The sequence below is a fragment of the Urocitellus parryii genome, chromosome 9, assembly GCF_045843805.1.
Source record: "Urocitellus parryii isolate mUroPar1 chromosome 9, mUroPar1.hap1, whole genome shotgun sequence".
In the NCBI taxonomy this organism is placed as follows: Eukaryota; Metazoa; Chordata; class Mammalia; order Rodentia; family Sciuridae; genus Urocitellus; species Urocitellus parryii.
The window spans coordinates 69,584,415-69,608,666 of NC_135539.1; the positions used below are offsets into that span (position 1 = coordinate 69,584,415).

The 24,252-nt window shown below is 41.6% G+C and overlaps 1 protein-coding gene across 8 annotated transcripts in view; it reads right to left on the reverse strand.

The window, feature by feature from the left end:
- The window catches only part of Celf2 (CUGBP Elav-like family member 2), a 497,862-nt gene that overhangs the window by 41,969 nt on the left and 431,641 nt on the right, over window positions 1-24,252 (reverse strand). For all 8 annotated transcript variants that reach the window (XM_077802701.1, XM_077802699.1, XM_077802700.1 and 5 more), the window contains 4 exons: window positions 23,413-23,492; window positions 19,221-19,379; window positions 15,980-16,043; window positions 4,546-4,680 (listed from right to left, as the gene is read on the reverse strand). In XM_077802701.1, coding sequence (XP_077658827.1) covers window positions 4,546-4,680; window positions 15,980-16,043; window positions 19,221-19,379; window positions 23,413-23,492 — 438 coding nt within the window. The remainder of the gene's footprint in view (window positions 1-4,545; window positions 4,681-15,979; window positions 16,044-19,220; window positions 19,380-23,412; window positions 23,493-24,252) is intronic.

Below are 24,252 nucleotides of genomic sequence, written 5' to 3' on the forward strand. Positions count from 1 at the left end.
CAAGGCGAGTTGAATACAAGGGTCTGAATGTGGAGGTTTCGTTTTCCAGCAGTGGGCAAAGTGGAGAGAGGGCAGGAGCTTAGTTGGAGGCTATTCCAGGAATGCCAAGGGAGTTCAAGTTGGTGTCAACTGGGAGGGAAAAGATGCTCACAGGGAACCGGCTACTCCACAGACTCCTGGAGAATGAGGAGGCACTGGAGTGTGTTGCTGAGCCCTGGCTGGCTCTGAACACCAGCCACCAAGTTCCATTGGTGACTGAAATAATGCCTGTAACAGGTGGGGTGTGGTGCGATGACCTGGTCAATGGGGGAAGAAGTTTAGGCTTGGACTTTCTGAGGTTGAGGTATCACTGCGGTAGTCTGAAGGAGAAGGCCTTTCTCAATGCCCTTTGTCTGTCTGTCCCTCTGTCCTGGCCTCATCATAGCCCACTTGGTGTCAGTGCATGTCACCACCTGGAGTGGGCAGCAAGGGCCCAACTCATTTTTACATATTTGCTCTGCTCATATTAGAAGGTTCAGGAATGGGTTATCAGCCACTAACTATCATTTCCACATAATGCAGCTTCTCAGATGGCCTAAAGATGGGCGATAAAGTCTCCTATAAATGGAAAGGCTATAGGATGACTCTGATGTGAATTCTTGTTTCCTGTTGTTTATGGGAACTGGCTCTGGTGATAGGTGTGCCACAGGGACAGTATCCACTCACCAGTTGTCACCATGTGAGGAGGGCAGGAAAGGTCTGAATCACATTAAAGCACCCTCAACTGCCCTTTCCCTGGAATAGTCCAGAAGGAATCTGCAGCACTTCCCAAAGGAAGTAGGGGCACCTTGAAGCTGGGAGAAAGATGGCCAAAAATTTAGAGGGGAGAGTAAAGAGGCCTCGATGGGAATGGAGCAATGCTTCCCTGCATTTTAAAATGCCTCGCGCCACTGAAGAAAATCACTCATTATCCTGAAGTGTGCACTTGACTGAGTCTGCACTCACAGAAGCATTTGGAGAATTTTAAAACATCTCTTTCTTTAAAAAAGAAGATAGGTTGGGCTGGGGCTGTGGCTCAGCAGCAGAGCACTCGCCTAGCATGGGCAAGGCCCTGGGTTTGATCCTCAGCACCACATAAAAATAAATAAATAAAGGCACTGTTTCCAACTACAACCAAACAATAAATATTTAAAAAAAAGAAAATAGGAGGAGATCAGAAAAATCATGTGGCACATGAATACACTATTAGGTTTTAGACAGAAAATGCCAAAGAAGGGTTCACATGCAGTAATGGTAATGTTCTCCTGCAAGCTCTCGAAATGACCAAACAGCACGTCTACAACACGTGGGGTGGAGGCGAATACTGCATGCCTCCCAACTTGCCTTCTTCTATAAACACAGAGAAGCAATCCTCAAAAACAGGTTCAAAACTGGGTAAGGCGCTACGACCCAAGAATTAATTAACTAAACAGGAGAGTGAAGTAAACAAAGGAAAAATTATCATATCAAAATAAAAAGACAAGAAACACGATTAAATTAGGCTTCAAAAGACCCGTGAGAAACTCATAAAAGGCATAATATGCACTTACCTGGTTTTTATTCTTTCATGATTTAATTTCTAATTTTATTCACTACCATCTGATAATTGCATGTAACACTTATTCTAACCATGGGCAATTTAAACTATTTTAATTTTTATTTCAAGGCCATGAGACAAAGGAACCTATTTATTGCCTAAGGGGATTTTTTTTAAACAAAAATTAAAGCTTAATCTTTCATGTTTTAAAGCCAAGACTGTTTAAAATCATTTATAATAATGCTGTAGGGAGACTTTTTCTGGGTATGTAAAAATGAAAAGATAAATTTACAATTATTTTAAAAAATTAATAGTTTGGGGGATTACATTGTCCCTTTCCTTTCTAGATGAATTTGTCTGAAGCTTCAGAGACATTTAAAACAAGGGTAGAACCAAGGCCTGTGTAGGATGAGGCTTCCGTACATTTCAGGGTGATGGGTACACATATAAGCCCAGTGTATTATTATTTTAAAACTAAACAAAGGCATTGGCTTTAGGAATGGCTTCCAATCCCTTTTCTTTCATAGGAAACTGCCTGGATGAAGGGGAGAGTTGTGAATTCTACTAACTACAATTTTTGTCACTTTGAAAAAATCCCTGATGGAAATTAGACAAATAAATTTACTTTCACTTAAATACTAGTTTTTTTTTTTAAAGTTACAATTAGGAAAAAATAATTGAAATGTAGATTTAAGTAATTTTTGCTGGTACACTTCAGGATTCTAATGAAATACTTTTGGCTATTATGAAAAGGATTCCTCGACAGAGAAGAGAAAAATCCCTTTCAATGACACCTCAGGTAACAGAATTTGCAAAGGGCAGAATGTCTCTGTGAGAGTGTGGGAAGGATGCTTTGCTAATGCTGATGTCTGACTAGAGCAGAAAGATGGAAAATCTGTCTCCAAGTGTGTTTTCCTTTTTGCTCTGGTCTCAGAGAAAAAACCTGATTGCCAAATATTTTAAAAATTTCTTCCGGACATTCACTCAAGCCATCTTCCGAGGATGAGCACCTGCATCTCAAGATGGCTGCAGCAGATCACCATCCTCACTACACTAACAGGAAGGCTGTGGGCCCATTGCGTGCATCTTCTCCCTTCTGGCTCTCCCTCCTCCCTCGGCTGGGCACCAGTGCTTCAGGCTACTTTATCTTCAGGCCAAGCCCCCCACCCTGGCATTGATGCTTGCTCAGTTCCCTGCCTGAAGACCCCTGGGGCTTCCTTCACTACATTCAGGTTTCTGCTTAAATGTCATCTTTTGAGAGAGGGATCACTTCCTTCAATCCTTTTGCCCTCTTCACCTTATTCTGTTTGATCCTCTTAAAAGACCTACTTAGCACATATATATCATACATTTATTTGCTTATTGTGCAGGTTCCCGAGAGACCTGAAGGACTCCTGAGAGAAGGCAGGGCATCTGTCCACTGCCATATCCCCAGCACCAGGCCAGTGCCTAACGCTGTCCAGGTACCTTGTAGATATGAATTACATTATTCATATCATTAAATTAGTTATTTATGCTGATCAACTACATCCACTTCTGTAGTTGGCTTTTTTAAAGTGGTAAGTCTTCTAGCTTAAAATACAATAAAATGCACATATGATACTCTGTGCTATTTTAATTATTTCATAGTCCTAATATGGGAAGAGAAATTCTTAGGTAGTAAAATACCTTGAAATTTGATTTATAAAATGGATAAAGTAGAGACCAAACTTTGAATCTGTTAACAAAGTGTTTATGTTTCTTAAAATGGACCATGAAAAGATTTCTATAAGTTTGTGGACTGCTTTAAAGATATAATTTTGTTTCTTATAAAAACTGACTTACAGTTGATTTTTCAGGAATACGACTCAAGGCATAAAATGAGCAACCATGGTCAAATGTTTTTAAAACATTTTAGAGAATGAAGTCACTATACCTCTCTGCTGTCACCATGAGATTTTTCTGCACATTAAGGATAAATCCACCAGATTCTCCTAACTATCCCTTAGGTTTCTCTATCCAATCCACACTGAAGGTGAGATGTCTTAGACAATGTTTTATAAAGATCAAGGGCTGCTGTTCTCCCAAGCGTTACAGGTACAAGGAATGTATGTCACTGCTCCCTGAAAGCCTAAGAACACCGTCTCCGGTGAGCTGGAGAAAACCCTCCTGTAATTCAGTAGAGTTTAGCTACTTGTTTGGGCACAGCTGATAGAGGGTCATGGGATTTTCAAAGTTAGAAGGAGGCTTGGAGATGGTCCAGGTCAACTCCTTCATGTGAGATCATCTATCAAGGTCTAGAAAATTCAGAGAAGAAAAGCCAGTCAAACATTCTGCCTTTTTTTTTTTTTTCTAAAGAAAACAAATCATGGTATCCAAGCAACCACATTATATTTGCCTTGTATGAAAAGAAAAATGGCATCTGCTTTTGAATAAGGCAACAAAGTTCCTGAGGAAGAAAGAATGAATTACATAGCCCAGAATCCGACCATAAATGAACAACAAAGATGTTCCTTGTTAGATTGTGGATTTTAAAATCAAATGTGAAGGATGGACCTGGTGTGAAATCCAACACCAAAAACGATAGGAATTTTGTGATTTAACAGAGTTCTTAAATTGTTTTTTCTCTTTTCTTTTTCTTTCTTTTTTTTTTTTTTTTTTTTTTTTAAAGAGGACTGGACAAAAGTAGGCCTGAGAAACCGAGGTTCCTCACAGAGATGACTTCCTGAGGACTGAGTGGACAGTACAAATCTTTTTTGAAACAAAACGAATGCGTGAGAACTGCTATCCCCAGTGGATTCTTTTACTGAGAACTTTCCTCATTTCATCTTGGAAAATAAAACACACATTCAAGTTTTGTTTCTTAAAAAAAAAAATAACCCAGATGTCCAGTGCCAGTCTCCTGGTCCTGTCCTGGTCATGTCTAGCCTCACCCTTGGCACCTGGGCACATGCAGACCTGTCTGTCCACACTCCTCCTGCATCACTGCTGGGAAGGACACTTCCACTCACCGGGGCTCGTGAGGGCACCCAGGGCGCTGCTTGTGGTTGAGAGAGGGTTTGCGTTGGTGCTGGTGGCTGAGGTCTGGGCTGCGGCTGCTGCGGCAGCCAGTGTGGCCAGATTCTGTAACTGTAAAGCATTCATGCCTGTGGGGGAAAGAGAAAAGTATCATTAGCAATAGTCCCACTTCCCCAGCTTCCAGATGAGAGCAGGCTCCCAAGGTCATCAGGGCAGATGACAAGAGCATGTGCCTGTGGCACCATGCTAAGATATCTCAATGTCATATATATTCACCCCAGCTGTGGGGAGCTGGTCTCTGTTCCTCTTTTCAGAGGACACTCCTTCAGTCCTTTAGATACCATCTTCTACTCCTAGAGTCACGGTACTAAGAAAGAGCACCTGCGCTCTATCCAGGAAATTACTCAGCAGAGTTACCTCACTGGGGTGCTGCCTGCCCTGACTCAGGACCTGCTCCCTACTCCCTTCTCTCCCTGCGGCAGGGATAACTAGAAGACAAGAGAGCGCTCTGTGTTGACTGCCCACAGAAGGGTCTTTAGACTGGCAACTTTAAGACATAGTTGTCAAGAAAGTGAGATCTTGGCATGGACAGCTGAGAAGCACTTTGTAGTCAACTCTCATTCCCTAACGTGACAGGTGCATGGCATAAGGTATTACAGAGGAAATTACAGTTCATTGGTTAAATGCTCTCTCTCTGAACATGAACCAACATGGGTTATAATCTTGGCTCTGCCACTTTTCCAGATTGGTGATTCTGAGCAAATTACTCAGTTTCTCCATTTCTTGGTTAGTGAGTGGACATACTAACTGCACCTGAATTCAAAGGGCAGATTAAATAAGATGACAAGTGCAAATTTCTCTTGCACAACTCTAAGTACCCAATAAATGTTAGCCATTGTTGTTATTGCCACTGAACTTTTCTCTTCATTTCAAATGTGAACTCTAAAAGATGCCCATAGTTGGAGCCCAGTATTTGATGAATAAAAGAATGAATTAAAATGGCAGTGCTTTAATAGCTTTATTTGTAAAATGTTTGTATTTTAAAGGTATTTATGTTTAAAAATTTTTTTTAAAGATTGTTTTTAAAACTGTGCTATTTTTAAGTACAGTGACTTTCTGGCAAGTAAAAAATTAAGGAAAAAAACAAGGAAATTAAAAATTTGTAAGCACGAGGGTGGGATCAGCTGAGAGACCTGGGGCAGTGACCTAAGGCTGGACTTGGGTCAGATGTCCCTGCCACAGGAAGTTTCAATTTCTTTTTTCCTCCCCCTTCAATTTCTCAATCCACAGGCTCTCTGAACAATCCACCTATTTTCCATGATTGGTTTCACAGTAAGAGAGCACACAGGTGAGAAGCAGGAAACAACACCTTTCCCCTTATAGAGAAGAATGAGAGAGAGAGAGAGAGAGAGAGAGAGAGAGAGAGAGAGAGAGAGACAGACAGACACAGACAGACACACACACACTGGAGTTCAGTAATCAGCTTAATTTTACCTTCTTCTTGGGCCTCAAAACTAGATACTTAATAAATGTCTCTTGAGCAAATTTAATCTGCTTTAGGAACAATTGCCTGATAGCTGATCCCATATGTGTTGGGGGAGGTTGCTATGGGTGGGCGAATGTTCTAGCAACACACCAGAGTAAGCCCCTAGCCACTGGCGTGGCACTCTCAGAATAAGCATGAGTTAGGCACTTCTGTACTCTTCTGCCCCTTCCTTCAGGGTTTGCTTCTACGTCTTTGTTGCAAAATGCATTCTCATTTTGTTAAAAATGATATTCTTATCTTCTTCTAGGAGACATTCAGACCTGGTGGCTGGAAAGCCAAACACCTATTTTTTAAAACCTACTTATTTGGTGGGGATGCTTAGAAGCCAGGACACGAGTATTTGTGGAATCCTGTGAATTTCTGTAAGAAAAACTTAGACTTTCCGCCAGCCTGTCTCATGGAGTAAATGCGACTGGAAACAAGGCTCTCTCTTGTTCCCTCTGATCAAGGGTCGAACAGTGTCATGTTTATGGGAACGTGGGTGTTCAGAAGCGCAGGTCTTCTTTTTCAGTCTTACTTTAACAAAATGGAAATGGAGGAAGTTATGGCAGCTGCCTAGCTTTAGTGCAGAAGCACCTGGCCCCAACGGAGGGCTCTACTTCCCCAAAGCAACATGAGTGCACCTGGGCCTGAGGGTGCCAAGAGCTCCCAGGCCCTGGGGCTCTCAGTGAGGCACCTTGCAGCATCCGACCATCCCTCGGGACTGATTATTTTCTTGATGGGAGCCAGATGACCAGACTACATCACCACCAGGGGAAAAAAAGAAGAGGGTTGGTGCTGAAGTAAAAACTAGAACAAGCATCTGGCAAAATCAACACAAGGCTGAAGCATGACTCAAGGCTCAGGCCAGAGGAATCCTCCTCCAGGACATCTGTGACCCTCCTGAGTTGGGCGCTATAGTACTGGAGCTAGAGAGCTGTGTGATGGCCTGGCCAAGCCTGTTCTTCCAGGTTAGAGACATCAGGTCCTTGGCTAAGAACAGCCAATGGCAGCAGATCCTCCTGCGCATGGCACAGATGCACAGTCTGTGTGTCATCTGCAAACTCTCTTCTGCGGGAGCCGAGATGAAGAATGGAAAGCTGATGCCACTGTGATCCCCAGTGTCTGAGGGATTTGAGGGAAAAGGTAGAGCAGAGGTGTTAGAACTAGTAAGGCAGGAGGATGTCTGCCTGTCCACTGTTCACCCAGGCATCCATCCTTCCACCCAGCCAGCACCTAAGTGGCCACCATGGGCCAGACCCTGTGTCAGACATTGAGGATGGAGTGGGAATAGGACAGCCAGTGCCCAGGGAGGTTGCTGGAGTTTGGGGCAGGGAGAAGCCAATGACTGGGGGAAATCCTTTTGGTTCATCAGTTTCTGGAAATAGGCCCAGATTCAGAACCAAATTCTCACAAAATCTCATTTGAGGGAGATGCCAGAAAAGTACAGGAAAACACCAGCCAGTGAGAAATGGGGGATCACACCTTGCCCCTTCTCTGCAGTCCTGTCATGGTCTGGTGTGACAACCCATCAGGCTTTCCTGATTCCCCCCAAATACCACTCCCAAATAAAAGCGTTCAGTACCACAGAGGTGCGTCAGCCAACTTTCCAGATGGGGGCCCCATTCCCAGTGGTAACCCCCACATTTCTGCTTTTCTCGGTGCAGGGCTGGCAGGGACATCCTGTTCTTCACACTATCTCCTGTTCCTAAGGCTTGGAATGCACAGAATTCTCAATGGCAACAGTGACACTGCCACTCAGCAGAGGTGGTTGTGCTGGTGTTGAAGCATGCAAGCTCCAATCTCAGATGCCCTGGGTTTAAATCAACCCAGCTCTGCCCACTACTCCAACCAGACCACCTGGAGCAAATTGGTTCTGTGCCTTGGGGTTCCCAAGGATCAAGTGGAATTACAATGGAACCTACTTCTTGAGGGTCAATACATGGAAATGTCCAAGAACAATGCCCAGTAGTTGTTCAAAGAGGAAGACTCTTGGCAAGACTAGTAACTGCAGTATTACCTCAAATAATGAGGACAATGGTCATGAGGATAAAGCACGTGCCACGCATCCTCAGTGCTCTACGTGTGGTCCCTGACTTGGTATTCATAACAAACCCACACGGTGGTGGCCTTACTGCTGTGTGCAGGCCAGAGAGAGGGGAAACTAAGGCATGAGGAGGTCAAAACACCATTTCCCATTCTGCAAGGGCAACACCCCAGGGAGCAGGAATGGGTAAATGTGAGAATTCTGCTTTCTTCTCCATGTGGCTGCCCTGCCTTGTTGAATTGGCCTCCTTGTTGTGTCCCTTCTGTCCTCTTGGTCCCCATCTGGGCCTCTTTTGCCTGTTTGTCCTTGAGTCTTGGTCTTTACTTACTTCATTAAACTTCCTACCTCAGAAAAGTTTAGGAGGGACAGGGAGGAGAGGAAGGAAGGGGATGGAATGGTGCGGGGTTTAAAAGGAGTTGTGGCCGGGGCTTTAGAAGTCAACTGTAACCTGCACAGTTGCCCAGAGTGGACTTGCCACCGTCTTATGCACTCAGCCCATGAAGCTGCCAGGGAAGGCCTGTTAATCCAGCAGAAGCAAATTCGAGACCTGGGAGTGGGAACGGCAGGCCTGGGAGACAGTGTCTTACAGTCCTGTTCTCCACTTAATCATGGTGTCTGAAATCCAGGAACTGAATTAGATCTTCATTAGTAGCTAAGAACTGAGTTAACTAGTAACCACTTTGTGACTATGTACTATGTCTTGCTCTCTAAATCACCGAATTCTTAAATTTCTTAATGTGATTCCTTTTGCATCCATTACCAGGATCCCAGATGCCAGAGACCACTGGTGTCAAGTACCCTGGTGAACCAATGGACCCCTGGCCTCTTCTCCATACTGAGGCTGTTCATGCTGCTTCTCCCACACAACTGGGGGCCCTCAGAGAGATTCAGGTGGTCTATGAACTTCCTGAAATTTTATGAAGGGGTGTGTGTGTGTGTGTGTGTGTGTGTGTGTGTGAGAGAGAGAGAGAGAGAGAGAGAGAGAGAGAGAGAGAGAGAGAGAGATCATGTGCAAAATGTTTTTTGTGATAGACTATAAAAAAAAGTAAAATAAATCTAGACAACTTGAAAAAGACACAAGTCCTAGCAGGAAGCCATTAAGTGACAAGTCTAGGGTCGGGACAGTGACTATGTGACAGGAAGACTCGGGAAGTGATAGCTGAGGAGTGATGACACAGAGAACAGCGGGGGAGGAGGAAAGGAAACAGCCCCTTCTCCCATTCAGAACAAAGACACCCACCCATGCACCAACAGAAGCAGCCCACCACATCAGATCTTCTGCAGGCTTAGCTGCGTTTCTGGGCACAGCTGAAACTCAGGAGGACTCGAGCAGAACCTCACAGAGACCACCTTTAAAATGGGGTACCAACCTGGACAGAGGCTGCCGGGTAACGAAGGAGCCGTTTCCCTCTGCCCAGTGTTCTTGTGTCTGCCAGGCAGAGGCCTTCTGCCTACTCTCTAGCTCATCCCTCCTCAAGGACATTCCTGAACTACCCTGGTCTTCCAAATGCTACTGATGTCAGGGAAATGAGTCTGGGGCAAGTAGAAGGAGCCTGGGACGTTTCTTTTGGACACAGTGCTTCTGAACCCTTCAGTGGCAACAGCATGTGTGTGTGGTGACTGACATGCATCCACAGCCTGGGAGCCCTCACCTGGGAAGTGGCATCTCATCATCCCTTCCTCCCTTGGAGGAAGTCACTGCCCCTGTTATGGAAACCACGTGGGCAGCTGGGTCAGGACAGGCTCACCAAGTCTTATCTCCAGTTACACCACCTTCTCTAGTGTCACCCTGCAGGCCTGGGCTACCCCAGACCCTGAGCCTGCTCCCAGGAGTGAGCTGCCTCCTTTTCTGCTTTGCGTTATTCTTCCCCAGGGTCAAGTCCAGGCTCCACAGGCCATGGGGGGTGGGGTGGGGGGCCTGCTCCTGCTCATTTTGGAATTCATATTTCTGGTTCCTATTTTCTTCTTCTTTGGGGTGTGTGAGTTCTCCTTGTCCTTTCCCTCTTTCTCAGCTCCTGTCACAGGCGCCTCCTCATTTTCCACCCCCCTAGTCACACTTTCTCTTACTCCTACATAATCACCATGAAAGGGCACCAGACGGAGAGGCGCCTGTCACCCTTCCGGAAGCTCGTTCTGGCTTGGCACACAGCTAGCTTTTCTGAGAAGAAAAACTGACATTTAACTTCACGAAGCACTCTGCTCAGATGGGCACCCCTCAAACCAGGGGCAATAAGTGGGGTGACGAGACATGCAAAACATTTGAAATTTTAGGAAATCTAACAGTGAGCCGCTATGATGATGGTAAAAGGGGAAAAAAAAAGTTGGGAATACAGGGATCCACTTTTCATTCATTACTTAGGGAAAAAAAATCCTTCTCCAAACGAAGAAATTATGTACAAAACAGATGCACAATATGCCTACTTGAAACATAAGATTTTAAAAAAATTATTTATAAGGAGAAGGGCATGAAATTTTAATTTAATGTTCACCTTAGGTAATTTTGTGTCTTATTGTTCATAGCAATTACCATAAATCTGCATATCAATAAGCGAGAACAGATGTCAGTTGTTACAAGTGCTTGCCAATCAGGTCTGTTAAAAAGTGACAGATGGGTGGTTATAGAACATTCTCATAAGGCCTATTAGCACATTCGCAGGAAGTGTCTGTGGTGCAGACTGCTGGAGACTCAGGAAGAACACAGGGTCTTTGTGGGCCTACCATGCACGCTCCACCACACTGGGAGCCGCTCCAAGTGGAGCTTCTCAGGGCTCCCATACATTGTGCAAATGCCTTCCCTCTTCTCCACTTGTGACAGACACTCCAAGACAGTCTTCTCTGGGAGAATTCAAATTGATAAAAGGAGAGCTATTTTGTTGTTTTAAGCAAACATTTGTATTCTGCAATTTTGTTAACTTAAAAATTCTAGCGCTGGGTTGTGGCTCAGTGGTAGAGCGTTCACCTAGCATGCACAAGGCACTGGGTTCGATCCTCAGCACCACATGAATGTAAAATAAAGAGAGTGTGTCCACCTAAAACTAAAAAAAATAAATATTTTAAAAAAATTCTAGACCAGGTAATCTGAAAGAGAATTACCATCAGCTTTACTGAAAATCAGAATTTAAAGGAAGCATTTTCCCTTGTTCATCAACAGATAATTTCTCTTCACCTATAACTTCAAATATCTATAATTTTTTTAAAGAAGAATTCCTCATTCTAAAAAAAAAAAAAAATCCCCCTCCAACGAAGAATGACCTACTCTTAAAAAACTGGAAATATTTTCCAGAATGAAGGGAGGCAGTTTCCAGTTACTTTCTCTGAATTGCTTCCTTTTTAATAGTTATGGGGTTCTAGCTCAGGCTGGAATTCAACTCATTATTTGGCCTGTTAAATTGTTCCTGTAGTCAATCACTGCAGCACGTACATTTATGCTGACATTACCTGAACTGGCTGAGACACGAGGCTCCGTGTTTCTACATACACACACACACATATATATATATATATATATATTTATAGAGGAATGCATTACAATTCTTATTACACATATAGAGCACAATTTTTCATATCTCTGGTTGTATCCAAAGTATATTCACACCAATTCGTGTCTTTATACATGTACTTTGCATAATAATGATCATCACATTCCACCATCGTTTCTAACCCCATGCCCTCCTCCCTTCCCCTCCAACCCCTCTGCTCTATGTAGAGTTCCTCTATTCCTCCCATAGTAGGCTGATTCATAATGGGGTAGGGAGAGGGAGGCTCTGTGTTTTATAAGTTTGGAGGCCACAGACAGCTCAGGTATTGGATCAGGCTAGGTTGGACTGAAAATGAGGATCCATGCTTACTAGCTTAGTGATTTGGGGTAAGTTTATTAATCGAGGTTAAAGAGACCACCTATAAAATGGGGTATGATAACCCCTCCGTCATAAAGTTGTGAGATTTGAATTATTTGAATCTATATCGTGCCTCTTACTGGTGCTGTCGTCTCCCATAACTTATTTAACCTTTTTGTACTTCCATGTTTGCAGCTGTAATTTGGTAACAAAGCACTGATTTGGTCCTTGGCACACTGTGGGAATAAACTGCATGATGATTACAAGGATCTAGGTTACCTGCAAACTTTTTTTTTCTATCAGAATGATTTTCACAGATGTGATAGTTGTTAGAACGAAATTAAAGGTCAAAAAGCTACTTTTCCCTTATTCCTTCAAGGAAAATCCAAATCCTTCGCCTAATGTCAGGCCCCAGGTTTCCCATATTTTAGAAATTCAACTGAACAAATACCACTGATGAGTGAGAAATGGCCAAGTTTTTATTAGAAGTTTTAAGAGGGAAAATAAAATCAATCACCTTCAAAGAGGACAGTCGTATGTATACATAAAAGGATTCAGCTGATAAAAGATTTGATCCTAATCCATTTTCTACTTTTAAATTCCATATTTAGTAAAGATTCCCTTTTATAGAAATAATAAAACACATTTAAAGATATTTTGAATTTGAAAGGAAAATGGTTAAGATTATTTTGGGGAAAAAAGTATAGCTGATGTCTCATTAGATTTTATTGATGCAACTACTTAGTAACTTGTCGTCTAAAATTTCTTTTTCTGTTTCTTTTTTTGGCTTTACTTTATTTTCTCCTCAAGCAGAAACTGCTTTACTCATATAAATGAGGGATTTTAAGACTCTAACTATAAACCTCAATCTCCTGAAGGACAGGCCATTATGTGTCGAGAGCTATTCACAGCAAAATATTATGGTTTCCAAAATATTTCATTCTCTTTGGTGATAGTATTCTAAGCGGGAGTACTTGAGTTTTATATGTGGAGTTTTTTAATATGCCACTTTAATACATAAAAATTGCATATGAATTGTGTATGTGTTCATTCTCACTATGTCACAATATCAGTCACTCAACAATTTTTTTTTTTTTTGTGGTGCTGGGGATCAAACCCAGGGCCTGTGCATGCCAGGCAGACACTCTACCACTGAGCCACACCCCCAGTCCATCAATACACACTTTAATATCAGGTGGGATTGTAGATAAATGACCTCTTGGGCTCCCTGGATACTGTTATCATATAGCTTCTGCTTGTATCTGTTATACAGAATGTGCTCTAGAACATGTTTTATAGTATACACACTACCTCCAAATGCCCAACAATTCATTTGTGAAGATATTGAATTTAGTTTATATAATTTTTTTGTTGTTGTTTATGTATATACATGGCTAACCAAAATTCTTAATTCAAAAATTCTTAGTTTGTTTATATATATATATATATATATATATATATATATATATACACACACACACACACACACACACACACACACACACACACACATATATATATCTATGGCTAAAACCAAATTTCTTTCATTCATTTAACTTAAGCTCTATTGGGAATGCATACAAAATACAAATTTACATCTGTTCACTTACAGATTTATTCACTCATCCCTTCACAACTAGCCATGAGCACCTCACAGAGGAGTTAGAGGCTGAGTCCATCAGCCACCAGGGCAGGCCCTCTTGAAGCTCACAGAGTGGCTAAGAGCACCAAGAACAGGGAGTGTATGCAGATATGAGGAAGGAAGGGAGGGGCTTGGGAAAGAAAGCACCCCTCCCACACCTGGGGAAGTTGGGCAAAGCTTCTTCTAGGAAATAACCTCTATTCCCAACCCACCATGACCACTTCGTAATACTGGTGTAGGTTAATGGCAAAGACAAGTGAGGCCCAGATTTTGGGAAAAGACAGGAGTGGGAGAGGCCATTTTTTTTTTTAAACTGGAAAAAAGAGAGTTCTCTAAACCATAATGCTTCACATCCTTAGGAAGATGAGATGTGATTACCCATACAAATAGGGGGTGACTTTTATAGAAATCACCCAAGAAGACAAGAGTTTTTGGCACCTAAATTTTGAAAACTTTAAATATTCAAGAGGTTGATAGAAAATGGACAGGTCAGCATTTGATTTCACAGCCTGGGAAGACTTAGCATGCTGAATTTAACAAGTTGAAGGGTCAAGAAATGGGTATTTTGGAAAGCCCAGAGCATTTACAGAAGGCTTTTAAATTAGCCATCTGCTACATGGCACCTTTTGAGGTGAGTCCCAGACCCTCTTAGTTTTCAGATGAGCATGTGGAACATGTAGATGCTAATGTCCTGACCTGTGGTTGGCATGGTTGAGGTGCACACATCCTAATGACAAATGACAGGGCCCTCCATCCACCTGGGGAGACAAGCTCCGCAGTAGCCTCAGGACTAAGTGACCTTCTCTGAATTATTCAGGTGCAGAAATGAGAGAGCCTGAGGCTTCCTCTAAGGAAAGCCCCTAATTTTGGATCTGGGTGGGTCCGTGTAAAGAGAAACAAACCTCCAATCAGCTGAAAAACGTCACAGGTCTTAGCATTTATTTTAGGGTATGCCATTTTTTTTTTCTTTTAAATAAAAAGGCTCCTGAAAATTTTACAAATGTTGCTCCAGTTCTCTTCATAGAATTAAAAAATAAATTAATCATTCAATGTGATTCTTAGTTCCAAGACGAGCTTCCCAAGCTATTTGTAAATATACTGCACTAATTTAACTATGTTTTCCAGACACCTTTTTTCCCCCAATAACCTAAAAGCTATATTACAGCTAACTAAACAGGTGATGCCAATTGATTTGAAGCCCAAGAAATCATTCAGCAGTATTTTTGATGTAGGCCAAAGCATACCATCAGACAACAAGTTACCATTAGCCCACAGACCACCATCCTGGCTGGGCTGAAGGTCATAAGACACATGGGGAGAATGCACAGGGAAAATCTTTTCAGATTCAAAGTGAAAACAAGAAAAAAAAAAACAAAACAAGGATAGGCATTTGAACAAAAAAAAAATGTGAGAAAAATGAGTTTTCATGGTGACAGGTAAAGAAATCTGGCTTTTATGTAGCATGCTTAGGCTTCATTTCATTGATTCAGGGTGTCCTTGATAAAAGCAAACTGTGCTTCACTCTAATATGCCAAAAATCTGTTCTTTTTACTTATCCCCCCCTACCCCACCCTTTCGGAATCAAACAAGGAAAAAGCTTCCTAACTGTTCCTCCCAGCAGGTTAATGGGCACCTGTGTTCTGATTTCTTGCACATGCTGCCTGCTCTGGCCCCGTGTAAAGGTAGGGTATCAGCATGGACGGTGGCACAGTAGGAGTGACCTTTCACTAATCACTGTGCCTCAGCAACTACTGGCACAGCTCATTATGAAAAGGAATCCTTCAATGAGCTGCCTTTCAAATGCAGTCGCACTTTGATTTTCTTGAGAACAAAGATTATACTTTTACATAAAAGCTTCTGATGCACAATTCTGTCAACTGGGGTACTAAAGTAAAAAAAAAAAAGGCACACTGTTAATTGTCTGTCATTATCAAGGGACTACAACTGTATCAAATATAGGACTGCAATCTTGGCTTTCATTATGGAGGTCAGAACATTTTTATTGACTGCCTATTATTAAAATGTTAGAGGTATGTCAATCATTTTGGCTGTACTGGATATAGAAATTTGCTGGAAATCCTCCAGTAATCAATCCCATTAAAATAACAACAACAACAAACAATGACTACAGAGCATCCTAGAGAGGAATTCTTAGCCCCCTCACCTTATAACTGTTACCCACATGGAAGGGTAGGTAGGAAATGCAAAAGTAGAAGAACCACTCGGGAGCAACTGATTCCAATTTTAACACCTAAGACAGAAAGCTAATAAGTCTGGTAATTACGCTTTGTTCTTTTTCCCTGCTTCTTTTCTCTGCCCCTCTGAATGAACCCGGACAACTGCATGGTCAAAAGGAAAGACAGGCTTCAGGACTTACCAGCCATTTGCTGAATGCCACTGAATGCACCCAGGTTGCTGGAAGAGGTGGCCTGCTGCAGAAGCTGCAAATGAGCACACAAGTGTCAAGTCAGAACATTGCAGAGATGAGGACAAAGTAACTTCCTCATTAAAGTGCCGGCAAACTCTCTTCCTTTACATTTATGTGGCCGGTTGCGACTGCTGCAATTGATGGACTGAAGGTCCCCAGAGCTGGGGCTGTAAATCCATATTAATGTCTAATCTCTATTAAGAAACACAGACACTTGGGGAAACTCACTAACACTGCTGCCTTAAAACAATTAATCAATTTACTCTTTTTAACAACCAGGTGTTAAATCTATTGAAACCAACATAGCATGACTAATTATATCTCTCTGTAGTCTAGTAGTTACCATAACTCATCTCTGTCAATCAAGGTCCATCCCCTCCTCTTCTACTTTTCCTCACAGTTTAGCTTTCTTTATCCCTCATCAGAAGCACTTGGGTTACTGACTCTTAGGCCACCATGAAGATCATCATGATAACTATCGACATAAGTGTATCTGTCACACCCTTACACATACAGCCACATCCATATGGCCGAGAAAATGGTCAGCTACTTTAAGATGGTCTGCACTGGCAGAGAGAACATATTATTTGTCAAAACTTGGAATTAGCTACCTGTCTGTATATTGAAGCTATGCATTATATATCAGAATCTTTTTTAAAAGAAATGAATATGCTTGTTAAAAAGTCTGCATTTTCCCCTGAAAACACCTTTTTCCTGCCACATAGAATCAGTGGGTGTTACAGGTTAAGGCATGAGGGGGGTTCCAGTTCCCATCCAACTTAGTTGAGCTGTAGGTTAGTTTAGGTGTTATATTATGAGGATGGAACACAGTTACCTCTCATGTTCCAAAGTACCTGGATACCAACAGATAAAGATTTACCAAATTACTACTGGAATATTGTTATGGCACTACGTGCTTAGGAGGAACAGGAAAAATTCCAAGATGCATTAGAAAAAGCTTTCAGAACTTATTTGGAGCTGTGTGAAACAACATAGAACACTGATGTTCCTATGGGTAAGTAAAGGTTTCTTTTGTTTGATAAGAAAAATTCCATGGTTGGATGAGACTCAAAAATGAGCATGTATCAAGTGATGTAAAAACACCAAGCGTGGTGTTTTTAAACATTAGATGTTTTTAAAAATTAAAGTTGTAGAGCCTGGGTTGTGGTTCAGTGGCAGAGCACTTGCCTAGCATGCATGAGGCACTGGGTTCGATCTTTAGCACCACATAAATATAAAGGTATGTGTCCACCTAAAACCTAAAAATAAATATTTAAAAAAAAATTAAAGTTGTAAAATTAAATTAGCTTTGAAGACATTTTGAGAAATTAATAACATCTGTTGAGGTAAGGGAAAATACCTGGACTGTCATGAAACTATCACCAAGGATTATTTCCATGGATAAGTAATCTTTGGTGAGCCAGGGCCAGCATTTGGGCTCCCCATGGAGGCAGGGGATGCCTTAAATTCCATGAGCCCTTTCTAATCAATGACAGAGGACAGGACTTTCAAAGGGAAGGGGTCAAGCGAACATGGATAAGAAAGAATCTGGGCCTATCAGGAGAGAAAAGAGAGTTTATAGCAACACATTTTTATAAATGATGTTAAAATTAATTCTTTTTCAGGTATGCAAATAATTGGCAGATGTGGTCACAGAGACATGCACCAGAGGTTTCTGTGAACTGTGGAGTGCAAGGTGACACAGGAATCCTGAGGGCAGGCACTTGCCTCACCTTTTGGTTCTCAGAAATGGTAGAGCAGGAAGCTTGACTCTCACCAACAATGAAAAGGTAGGCATGGATCAATCTTGGATAAGAGTTCTGGTCCACACAATCAAACTGATGGACTGTGAACATTCCAACAGCATGAGTTTGTGAAAACACAAATTGTTAAGTAGAGCATATGTAGATTTTAGCAAGATGTCTGACAAAATCTTTCATGGTATCTTCAATGATAAGATGGAGAAATGGCCAGAAGGTGACAATAAACTTGGTCAATGCTTTTGCTAACAAAGCAGATGAAGACAGGAAGAGCATGTGTCTCATCCATTAACCAACAGCTGTTCCACTGCAGACCCCTCTGGGCACTGGGGGTGGATGGGTAAGAAGGTAAAGCTACTTAGTCTCTGAGCCTCCCTTTCCTTATCTCTACAACAAATAGGACACTCTCCCTTTTCAAGGTAACTGTCTTAGAAAACAGTGCAGTTTCTGCTAGAAAGTAAAGCTAATGGATGATCCAATCCTGAGAGGGATAGTTAAAATGTAAGATGACAGAATTAGGACACGTCGTGTGTATGTGCTTGCATGTTTGTTCTCTTTCTCTTGAGGCTGGAATAAAAGGCCCAGACTCACTATATGAAATTAAATTAATAAATGTGAAGTCTAACATTTAGGCTTCAAAGTAGAAAAATGGAGAGAGAAGTACTCTGTAGCAGCTGGAGTAAAAATATAATTTAGCAGTATCCAATGCCTCCCAGCTCACATTGGACACAGTTACTGCAAATGCCACTCTCAGGCTCCAGGAAGATGTTTTAAATCCACTAGGGGTCACTACTCTGTCCCATTTTGCTCTTACTAGGGAAGTGGCTTAAATTGTGGCCACTGTATTTCAGTAGAGACAATGACTAAGTGAAATGGTAACAGAGGAAACTCTTTTTAAAAAGTAAAAGTTTAGAAAGCAGGGATGCTAAGGAATGGCCAAGAGAAATGGGTCTGTTTGGTCTGCAGTGAACCTTATTTCTCTGGTTTCACAAGGAGAAAGTAGGAAACAGTTGATGTATTCAAGGTGGGCTCACTGGGAAGGTTTGAAATGCAGACTCAAAAGTCCCAGGAGATCTCAGAAGAGGTCCTGACAGGTATCAACCTTCCAGCTAGTCAACATTCTTAGCTCATGGGCCATTAAGCATGCTGTGTCTTTTTTCAGAACACAGGGTTTTAGGATGCCTTGACATACTGGGTAGGAGTCTGGCCCAGGGGACTTTGCCCAGCCTGTTAGGCAAGGACTAAGTTGGTCACATTCTTATGCTAGCCAATTTAGCTTGGGAGAATATTCTGCATACTTGGTGGTTTCAGTAATTCTCCAGACTCAAAATGTATGGAAAATGAATTCTTGAGTGTACTCAGTGGCCAATGGGGTTTCGGGGTTTCGCGGATGGCAGGGTGTGTTTCTCTCCTGGGTGGGGAGCACTTACCGCCAGGTACTGTGGGGTAAGTCCACCCAGCCCTGTCAGGTTCCCCCAGGTGGCAGTGTTGAGCTGCTGCATCTGCTGTGCCAGCTGCTGTTGGAGGCGCCTTTGCTCTTTGTCCTTCTGGGTATCAGCAAACTTCACCACGATCGGTGAAGAGCAGCCCTGTGGTCAGACACATTGGAAAGTGAAGAGGAAGTTACAGCTGGGTCGCATCCTCTCAGGGCCCTCAGTCAGCACCGGATCTATCTCTCTCAGAGCACATGGAATGGTCTGGGATGGTTTAAAGATGGTTTGATATTCCTTCTTCTTCTCTGAATAGTACTATCAATAGAACACTCCAGATCCTGTCCTGGGTTTCGATGGGGGATCTGCTGGTTGCTTTCCTGCTCTGATCCTCATACTGCCTCTCCTCCTCTCCTCCTGCGTCTTCCTTCAGCCTTCCAGGACCTCCTTTGAGACAAAAGACCTGATCTATGTCTAAGCTTCGTGGTTGGCTGTCTCAAAGATGGCCTTGCCTCTGTGTGTCTGCCTGTTTCTACCTGAGCAAAGGACAAGGGGGCAGCATCGTCATGGGGATTAAGAATGTCTCTCATTCATCTTTTCTGAAAACTCCCTCCAATTTTTAGTTTCGTGTGTTTGAACAACGATAACAGAGAAGTGGGTTTCATTTTAGGAACATGGATGAAGAAGGAAGGAGATATTCAGAAAATATAGGCACTGACCAAAATAACTGTTCACGTGTTTTCAGAAAGGCCCCTCTTCTTCCTCCCCTGTCACATCTCTCTATCCAAAGTCTCTAGAGCTACTGCAAACCAGCAGAACCAGAAGCACATTCTAGTCAAAGGAGAGATGCTGTGAATGGCAGGAGGAGGATTCTGGGTGGCTTCTTTCCCTGACGAACCTCATATTTCTAGCAGCTTTTTCAGTTTTAATGTCCTTGAAAAGGCAGAGAGCAGGGGTAGTGAGAAATGGCCAAAGACCCTATTCTAGGATGATTTTGTTTTGGAGGCAGACACATTCTTTGGGGGAAATAACTGGCCTAGTACCTCAAGCACCATGCTTCTTTCCTAAGCACCTTTAAAACTGCTGCCACTTGGTAAGAACGCAGCAGAAATAGGCCTCCTACCTCCCTGGCTCTTTCTGTGTCTTGGTGTGGCCTGTCTGCACACTACGTCACTGTGAGAGCTGTTAAATTTTGCTGAGGTAAAAAGAAGTAATTCTACTCAAGGGATTAAACAGAAACTTTTATTGAAACTCAGCATGCTGAGAGACCCCTTTCTCTCCTCTTAGAAATGTGATATTCTATTTAAATAATCTTTTCCTTTTCTTTCCTTTTAGGTCATTTTTGTTTCTTGTAGAAAACAAGCTTATACCCCTCCCTCCCCCATCACCTTGGGATGTAGCTGTCAATACATGAGACCCTGGTGTTTGTTATTGGGGTGGAGTGGAGTGAGAAATGTGAGATGAGTGTTTTAGTGAACTTCCAGCTTAAGAAGTCTTCAGCTCTGGTAGGCAGAGTCACGGTACAGAAAGTGTCAGTAAATTGCTTAAAAATAACATTTCCACCATTAATAAAAAAATCTGTACTTCATTTTAAAAATTGGCTCCGTATTTCAGCACTTGGTCATTTTATTTTATTTATTTGTGGTGTTAGGGATGGAACCCAGGGTCTTGCACTTGGCCTCAACCACTGAGCCACCTTCCCTGGCACTTTGTCACTTTACAGAGGGCAAAATACTCTGAAAATGGAAAGCAGAGAGAGAAAGTTTTGCATGGAAAAAGAGGTGTTACTGTTGTATCAAATGTGTCCCTAACAAATAACGGCATCTCCTCCTAATAGTACATTTATTTTTTTTTCTTGCTTAAAATACTAAAAAAGCGATATAAAGGCAGAAGATTAGACCAATGATTATGGCTTTTAAAATGGCTCATTTAAATCATGAAACAGAAAATGGGAGTAGAGTGCAGGGAGGTGGAGAGATAGAAGGTACAATGTAAAAGTGTTTGAAAGACTTTATTCTTATAATATTCACATCATTTTAAATTAAATAATACATCTTGGTTAAAGATGTATGCCAGAGTCCTGAAAATAATGTAATTAGTTAAAAAGCTAAACTATCAACTTCAGTTGTGTATTTATAATGTAATTGCATAGCACATAATCTTCTACTTAAATGTCAATTTTTAAAAACTAAAGTGTCTGGGGGTCCTTTTGTTTAAGCATTGATGTCCAATTTTAAAAACAACAGATATATTAATGATAAAGGATCAAGGATTTCTTAGGAATAAATAGGCCCCATTCCCTCTAATGGGTCTTTCCAGGATGAAAGCCTTGTGTTCCTCCGTTTTGGTTCATGTCTAGTGCTGGCTTATGATCTCCTAGAGGAGCACTGGAGACCCAGGCCCCATCCATAGTCTCTATCATCACTTGGGGACTCTGAGTGAAGGGAGGGGATGGCAATGTTTCTAACAGAGCTGAAAGGACTTAGGTTAAAAAATTCACTAAGGAGAGACCAAATTGGATGTAAATCCCTAAATTACAGGAAACAAAAATAATTAAGAATGAAACACATCTATGAAAGATCAATTCAGGTAATTTTTTTTCCCCTAACAGCACTTTCACTTTAATCTCCAAGTTGAAAAATAGCTGGAAATCCCAAATAATGGAGTGGCCTACGAGAAAAAGGGAAACCAAAACATTATCACATATGTGACTGCAATGTTGTACGAGATTGGATTCCTAGAGATTTCAAATCCTGCTAATCATTTCCTATTGTGGCCGATTTTCACCTGAGCTTGCCTTCAGGTAGGGGGGAGGGAGTGTCTTAAAAATGCATTGCACTGAAAGGAAAACACATCGATTATATAGGATGTTAGGAATATCAAAGTCAAAATGAATGTTCAAAAGACAGTAGGCTTTGCAATGCTGATATCACAACTCAGAAAAGTACAGTAAACACTTAATGACAATGCCATGCACACTCCTTCCCCCTTGCCACCCGCTTTTTGATTCACTACAAAAAAGTTGCCCACAAAACAAGACGCATAATGATCACTTAGCTCCCAGCATGCTTTGGGAGGTGCAGCATTGCAAAAAAAACAAACAAAAACAAACAAACAAAAAAAATAAAGCCCCAACAAAATGGGAGCACAAAAGAAGCTCAAACAATTTAATATTTTTTTTGCACATTAAATAAAATTGAAAATATCTTTTTGTTTTCAAAAAATGAAAAAAACATAGCTTCAGATAATACCACAAGGCCACCACCTCTAGAGATCACCCACACACAAAGATATACAGTGTACAGAACACAGCAGAACATGCACTCCCAAATGATTCTATCAGACAGTACAGAATAAGTAACGGCATATCACTCTTGGAATGCTTTTGTGCAAAATTTAGAAAGGCCATGACCCAAATCACAGACTAAAATATAGAACCATCTATCTACATTTGTAGGTATGCATCCACATCTGAGTGTTTATCTTTCCCTAAAGTCACTCTCATCTCATTAAGAGATCAAATTTGAGCCTTCATAAAGGGTTTCTTTGCTATTGCTCATCTTTAAGTACGGAGACCAATCTAATTTTTTTCTGGGGACTCTCATAAATTAGCATCAAGCTGTGAAGTGGGAGAAGGGTTAACTTTCTCCACCATTCTTAACATGCAAAACCACAATTTTATCTGACTAAATTACAGGTAGGTTGGTCCTGCATTGAAAAGAGAACATTTTGACTTAGTACAGGGCAAGCAGCACTGTGGGTGGGGGCTGTAGCTGTTTCACCCACACCAACCCTGGGGAAGGGATGCATTTGATCTTTTAGGTCCAGAAGGACACTTTGCTTAAAGTGCCCAGTGACTATATTGCAGGACCTGGGCTGCTCCATACAAGGCTCAAAAGATAACAGTAGAGAAAGTGGAAGGTTTTTTACTAAATGCATTTCAAGTCATTAGGGGGAAAATGCAGAGAGAAGAGGAAGAGAGAGAGCAGAGACAGAGAGGAAAGTGGGGTGGAGAGGGAAAGAGAGGGAGGAAGGGAGAGTAGGAGGAAGATGAAAATGAATGGATAAAAAGCAAGATGGTGAAAGTTTAAATCTGTGATTGTCATGTGAACAATCCACACAGGAGAGAATTGCTTTACCATTCCCCATCATTTGCACAAAGAAAACAAAGAAAGGGCAGATGATACAGTACCTCCATGGTCTGAGACTGATGCATGGCTTTGATTGCATTCTGTGCCATTGCCCTTGTAGAAAATGTGACAAACGCACAGCCTGTGGGAAACAAGGGGACAGGGAGCAGGAAAGACAAAAAACAACAAGACAAAAGGGTTGGACGCTTGTTAAACCAACACAGTCTACGAGAACTGCCACAAGACGACACTGTTCTCAGTAGTACATAAAAATAAACAACTTCTCTCTTTGGTTTTATCTTATTTTGCTTTTTATTCTCAGTGCTGACTTGCTAATCTGACCAAAGCAGAAAGATTTATTTAGTAGTTTTTTTTTTTTTAATGGCAACTAGGGGAGGAAGTTGGTTACTCCTTTTTTTTTTTTTTTCCTTTTTCTTTTTTTCTTTTTTCAGCCACAGGGTTTGAAATTTGCAAGACCTACTTTGCATTTGCAAAAATAAAAAGTTGCTATTTTCCATTTTCTCCTTGGCTAAGAATCTTGACACCGAGGGCATCCACACATCAGGGCTTTGTATTTCAGATTCTGTTGTTAATTTTTAAGAAGTAAATAAGAAAATGCTCACACCAAGGGCAAACTAGTAAATTTCAAGAGTTCAATATATCAGCAAATAAATATATTTAATTTCTACTGGGTAGTTAAAAAAATCAATACATAAGAATATAAGTTGATGCTATTCAAATGCAAACCAATATATCAAATCCATTATGGATGACTTATTATTAACAAAAACCAATGCACTATTACTCTGAGAATATTCAATAGTGTGTATAAAGTCAAATTATAAAGTTTGCATTGGATTTGTTTGTATGAAAACCTTTATGGTGTTTCAAAGTTGTGACTT